The sequence below is a fragment of the Monodon monoceros genome, unplaced genomic scaffold, assembly GCF_005190385.1.
Source record: "Monodon monoceros isolate NGI ecotype Baffin Bay Population unplaced genomic scaffold, NGI_Narwhal_1 Super_Scaffold_10, whole genome shotgun sequence".
In the NCBI taxonomy this organism is placed as follows: domain Eukaryota; kingdom Metazoa; phylum Chordata; class Mammalia; order Artiodactyla; family Monodontidae; genus Monodon; species Monodon monoceros.
This window is the reverse complement of record NW_021703766.1, coordinates 53,159,626-53,165,625: the sequence shown is the minus strand read 5'-3', so window position 1 is coordinate 53,165,625 and position 6,000 is coordinate 53,159,626. Positions and strand designations below refer to the sequence as shown.

Sequence of the window (6,000 nt, the reverse complement as noted above, 5' to 3'; positions counted from 1 at the left end):
CCAACTGAGCCAAGCCCAGGCCACAGAGTTAGGAGGAATAACACATTTCATTGTTTTAAGTCACTAAGTTTGGGGGGTTGGGTGGTCATGCAGTAAACGTTAAGTGGGACAGCACAGCCATTCATTTGAACGCTCCTCCAGCCACTACTGGCAGGTTGATGACGAAGCCTGAACACTCAGCATCACGCTGCAAGTGATTATTACACTGCCTGCCTCCCCACCTCATGGATTCTTCACTCGTTCAGTCCTTCAAATATTTATAAGCCCGGAAAGGTACATTCGGGTTGGGTGGGGTGGGGGGACTGAGTTTAAACCACAGGCCTTGCCCTTAGGAAATGAAGGTGAGCTAATAACAAGAGGAAGAGGGTCCCTTTCACCCTCACCCCCCAGGGTTCGATTTGGTCTAACAAACAGTAGGGACTCAGTAACATGAGGACTGAGCTGGCGAAAGCACCTTGCCACCCATCGCCAACCTGCCCTCCACCCTGCGGAGCCAGATTTCACTCAGGTGTCATGTCCTCTGTGAAACCTTACACGCACCACCATCCACTATGTCTGCTGCTCCTCTCTGGGGCTTTTTGGCCCCTGCATCAGTTAGAACTCGGGTGACCTGCAAGTGATGAAACCCCAAACAAGCAGTCAAACAGTTTAACTCTCCCAGGCGACTGGTAACTTGTGTGGGTCTCGGCAGCATCAGGAACCCAGGCTCCGCCTATCTTGTTCTGCTGCCTTGCTGGTCCTACATGTCTAAGATCACTTCCTGGCCTGGGATGGCTGCTCCCATTCCGGCCATCTGTTCCACATTCCAGAGCACAGGAAGGAGGAAAGGAGGCGGAGTGTATCTCCTCCCTGCTTAGGAACACTTCCTAAGAGCTGCACATACCACTTTGTTCACATATTACTGGCCAGAACTTAGTCGCAACGCCACACCAAATTTCAAGAGACCCTGGGAAACTGCCTTGAATCCAGGCAGTCATGTGCCCAGCTAAAAATCAGGGTGTCTATCTTAGTAAAGAAACAGGTGGATAGATGTTGTGGGATAATTGGTTCTGTCTAGCCACAGTCCCTGGCCTGCTCCCTGTCACAGCCTTGACTATCCTGGGGCCTCCCAGCCACAGGGGGTTCTCCAGCAAGTTACAGCTCCCCTGACTGACTCCTCTCATGCCACAGTCAGTACCCACCTTATGTGCATTAACTCACTGAGTCTTCACACCCAGCCCCTCAATCTGGTTCTACTGTTATCCCCATTTTACACACTCTTGTAATCTGAGTTCAGAAACACTGGGCAACCTACTCAGGGCCACACAGCTATTAAGTGAAGGAACTGGGATTTGGATGCAAGCAGTCTGGCTCCAAGGCACCTGCTCTTAACCACCATATACTCAGCCAACGTCTGTGAAACTGAACTGCACCTCAGGACTGTGCTGGCCAGAGACACCTCGTGGACCCGCTACCCAGTGGGCCAGCTGCACTCCCATCAGCCTCCCAGAGAACCCTCGTCACTCGCAGGACACAGGGGTTTTCGAGCCCAGTAATTATGTCCTCCCCAGAGAGAAGGGCAAGACTGTGGCGCTGAGGTGGTGCCCTCTTCCCCATGCTAGCGACTAAGACCAGAGGACCAGCTATTTCTAGACCTTTATTTCTCTGTGAAAAGGGAAAAGAAAGGAATAAAATAAAAACGACACAGTTGACACAAAGAAAACCACTGAGGGGAAGGAAGGGAGGTGGAGAAGTAGATGGCGGAGGGGGTCCCCATTACAGCAGCAGGAGCCAGTGACCTGGGATGCTCACATCTCTCCCCCAGCGTGGGCAGCAGTGGCCCCTTCCTCCCAAGGTCTCTGCCCTGTCCCACCTTGTGCTCCCCTCAGCCCCTCGGGAGGTGGACGGTGAGAAGTCGGATTCCCGGGCTGGGGTGGGGAGGACCCGTGCTGGGGGAGGGGCCTGGGGTCAGACCATGCACAGGGAGTGACAGCCAAAGGCCCCCCAATGTCTCCCTGAGGGAGGGACTGGGGGGGGAGGGTGGACACCAGAGGCCGGCGTTGGCTCCTCTTCCAGCATCAGGCGAGAGACAGAACTGGGGGAACAGGAACAGCTGGGAGTCAGAACAGCAGCTAGCCCTCTGCCCACAGCTGCTCCTGCGTCTCCCCGCCTGGAGCGGCTGCTCCCAGGCCTAGCGGCATCCTTGCAGACCACCTTGCTGCTGGGGTCTCGGAGCTCTCAATGCCTTACCAGTCAGAGCCTCCTGGGCAAAGTACTTGACGTCCACGTCCTGGTCCTGGGTCAGCTTCTCTAGGATGGGCTTGACTTCGCTCTGCAGTGTGCTGGGAAGAGAAGAGGAGGGCAAGGGGTCAGCCAGGTGGGGCCGGGGGCACAAGGTGTGCACAGACAGACACACAACTGAATTAAGAGTCTCAGGGGCCAGAGAAACAGTTACTTTGAAGGTTGGAAGTCTGACAAACCAGGACAGAGGCCTCTGGGGCCCAGAAGAGGTACAGGGAGGTCAGACAGTGTGGAAAAGTGGAATCCAGAACCCACAAGTCTCTGAGCCTTGGCAGTCGGTACCTTCCATTCATTTAACATACTTACTGAGGCCTACTGCATATTAGGAGTGAACACAGTGGAAAATCCAACCCTCCTGATTCTCGCCCACGTGGAGCTTGGGCTGGGAGGAAGGCACACACCAAACTGAGGATGAGTACCGGAAGAGGCAAGTGCCAGAACGGAGGGGCTTGGCCCTACAGGAGCCCAGGGAGGTAAGGGGCCCAGGGAAATGCATCTGCACCGACACTCAGTTGTTTGGGGAAACGAAGGTGGACTTCAGAGAGAAACCAAAGGTATGAAGCTGTGTCGTGGACAGAGACAGAAGTCAGAGGTGCAGGTGTCATATGTCCCCTTCCAGTTGACAGAGCTCCCCCTCCCCCCCAATATAACCACTATTCTCATTTCCATCACCTACATGCCCCTTTACCCATTTTTGAAGTTGATATGAATGGAATCCCAGGATAGGTTTTCTTGGGCCTGGTTTCTCATGCAGGTGAGTCTCTGAGAGTCACCTAGGTTGCTGCACACAGCAGGAAGGAGTCTTTTTATTGCTAAATACAGTCTCCTACCATATGAATAAACCACAACTTATCCACTATACTGTCGATGTGCACTTGCGCTGTTTCCACTTCATGGCTAATATGAATAAAGCTACCATGAACGTTCTTTTGTTAGAAACAAGCACTCCTTTCTCTTGGATATACACCCGGAAGAGGATACAGCCGGGAGAGCACACGCCAGCTCATGGGGTGTACGTCTAATTAGCTTCACTCAACTCTACCAATTTTCAATGATTAGGCCCATTTATTATTTACAGCCCCACCGGCAAGATATGAGAGTTCCAGCCGTCTACCAACACCAGAGTGTTCTTCACCAACACTTGCGCCACTGAGCTTTTTCAGTTTAGTCATTCTGACACAGCGATCCATTTCCCCCACTGAACTGGTATATACACGAGGGTCTGTTTCTGTGCCCTCAATTCTGTGCCATTGAGCTATTTGAATATTATTGTGCCAACACCTCACTTTTTAATTACTGTGGCATCGTAGTTAAGTCTTGGTATCTGGTAGGATAAGTCTTCCAACTCTGTTATTCTTTAGGATCAACTTGCTTATTCCAGATCTTTGCATTTTCATGTTAATTCCAGAATCTACTTGTCAATTTTTCAAGAAAGGACCTGCTGAGATTAGCTGAGATTATACTAAACTTATGAGTCTGGGGAACCATCCCATCCATGAATATTATGTACGTCTCCTTTAATTTCCCAAAGCAACATTTCATAGTTTTCACTAGAGGTATTATACATCTTTCATTAAATTCATTACTTGGTATTTGATGATTTTGGTGCAATTGTAAATTACACACACACTTGTTAATTTTATTTTCTAATGATTTGTTGCTATTATATAGAACTGCCACCTTCTCACCCCCTCCCACCATGTGAGGCAGGTCATGTGAATTCTCATTCTACATTTGAAGAAACTAAGACCTCGAGGTCACAGAGCAAGCAAACAGCAGTGCTGGGCCTCAAACCCTAAGCTCTACCTTCAAAAGTCAAAGATTAAGATGCCCAAAACCAGCGCTACTGGTGTGTGAAGGAGGGTCCAGGCCTCACCTGTTGTCCAGGATGGGCCCTATCTTCTGTAGGGACTTGGCCACGTTGAAGCGGACATTGGCGACGGGGTCCCCAGCCATACGCAGCACTGTGGGCAGCATGTGCTTGGTGGTGATGTCCTGCCCACAGACCTCAGACAGCACCTGGAGGTCAGTGAGTAGCAGAGGGTGACTACCCGAAGTTCATGGCTAACTCCCATTTCTCTCCCTTTCTGACCAAGGCCACTCTGGTGATTGTCAGGCCAGAGGGTGAAGCTGAGCAACAGGGGGAGCTCTGAGCCCAGATTCAGAGGGAATGAAGCTCCCATTTCCCCTAACACCCTCCTAACACCACTGTCTCCCTGCCCTGCAAACTCCCAGCCCACATTGTCCCATCCTGTCTCCCCACCCTCAGACTTCCCTTCATCCTCTTGGGATGGGACTTGATTCCTGACCCCTGGGATCCCTTCCTTAGTACAGGGGTCTCCAAAGTGAGGCATGGGAAGAAATTATCAGAACACTTAGTTATGTTAGTTTTGAAATCCTGTCCTTTAATTTCTAGTTATGTGTATGGCTTATTTAAGTGATTAAATATAGCTAATATATGGCAGAGCTAGAATTAAAAAGCAGGTCTGATTCTATAAACTGCACATTTAACTATTATATCATAAATAGACATATACAGATTCTGTGGGGAAGGAGAGGGTGCTCAGAAAGGTCTGGCAATCACTGTTCCGAGAGGCCAAGTCTCCCTAGTCCTGGGCCTCCCACAACGCCAGGTCCCCACCCCCAGAGGCCCTGTGACTCTGACTGGGGAGCCCCAACCTCTGGCCTGCAGTTCCCCAAGGACTCACCCCTGCAACCCCAGATCCCATCACTTGCCCACCCCCAAGCCAGGTTTCTCCTGTGCGGACCCTCTGCCACTCCTCCTCTCCCAGGCGCTCCCCCACCCCCAGGGACAGGCCGGAGGCAGGTGGTCATGCTCAGGTGCTCCCCGCCCCCAGGGACAGGCCGGAGGCAGGTGGTCAGGTGGTCGTGCCCAGGCGCTCCCCACCCCCAGGGACAGGCCGGAGGCAGGCGGTCGCGCTCACGTTGATGCAGAAGAGCGTAGTCATGCGGTGCAGGTAGTTGGGGTCCCCAGACATGGCCAAGACCTTGGGGATGATAGTAGCGTGGGCCCACTCCTTCCCAAACTTCTCCACCAGTTTCTTCAGGTTGCTGGTGGCCGCCTCGCGGATGGCATAGACTGCAGAAGGATGAGGGACAGGGGGCGGTGATTCAGAGGTGAAGGACTGACTCGGGTGGGGAGTCACAGTCACACTCACTACTGCCTACCGAGCAGCCCTAGGTACCAGGCCACATACGAACCAATAAACTCCAAGAGAAAGAAAGGGCTTGCTGTGTGCTAAATGTAGGGTTTTCTTTCCACGCAGTACCTCCTCAAGAGCTCCAAGATACAGACGGGCACACCGAGGCTCTGAGAAGTGATTTGCCCAAGCAAATGATTTAGTACTTAGTACATGGAATGGAGCCTGCCTGTTACAGAAAAATGTTAACTTTTATTTTTGCCACTCTTAGTGAAAACAATGAGCAGTTCTCACAATGGCCTTGAAAGGCTGGGATGAGAAGTCCCATGTTTCACAGAATGAGCGTGGGCTGAAAGATGGCAAGTGACTTGCTTAAGCTTCGACACCAGGAGGTGGGATTCAAACCCAGGCTGTCTGCTTGGTGGCCCTAGGACTCTCAACTGTAGCAGGCAGCCCCTGGGTGACCTGTTATGTCCGCCTCCGACCCCTGCGCTTCTCTGGGACTCCAAAAAGCAAGGAGCTGGTCCACGTGAGCATCTGACAGCATGGGAGAGTGACT

At 52.0% G+C, this 6,000-nt stretch overlaps 1 protein-coding gene across 1 annotated transcript in view; it reads right to left on the bottom strand.

The window, feature by feature from the left end:
* Nucleotides 1-1,623: 1,623 nt before the first annotated feature.
* Nucleotides 1,624-6,000, bottom strand: part of PPP2R1A (protein phosphatase 2 scaffold subunit Aalpha) — a 32,557-nt gene continuing 28,180 nt past the window's right edge. Inside the window, exons 12-15 of the mRNA XM_029242955.1 lie at nt 5,226-5,380; nt 4,157-4,299; nt 2,230-2,321; nt 1,624-2,074 (exon numbers count right to left, since the gene is read on the bottom strand). Of these exons, the coding sequence (XP_029098788.1) occupies nt 2,058-2,074; nt 2,230-2,321; nt 4,157-4,299; nt 5,226-5,380 (407 nt within the window). The 3' untranslated portion in view covers nt 1,624-2,057. The remainder of the gene's footprint in view (nt 2,075-2,229; nt 2,322-4,156; nt 4,300-5,225; nt 5,381-6,000) is intronic.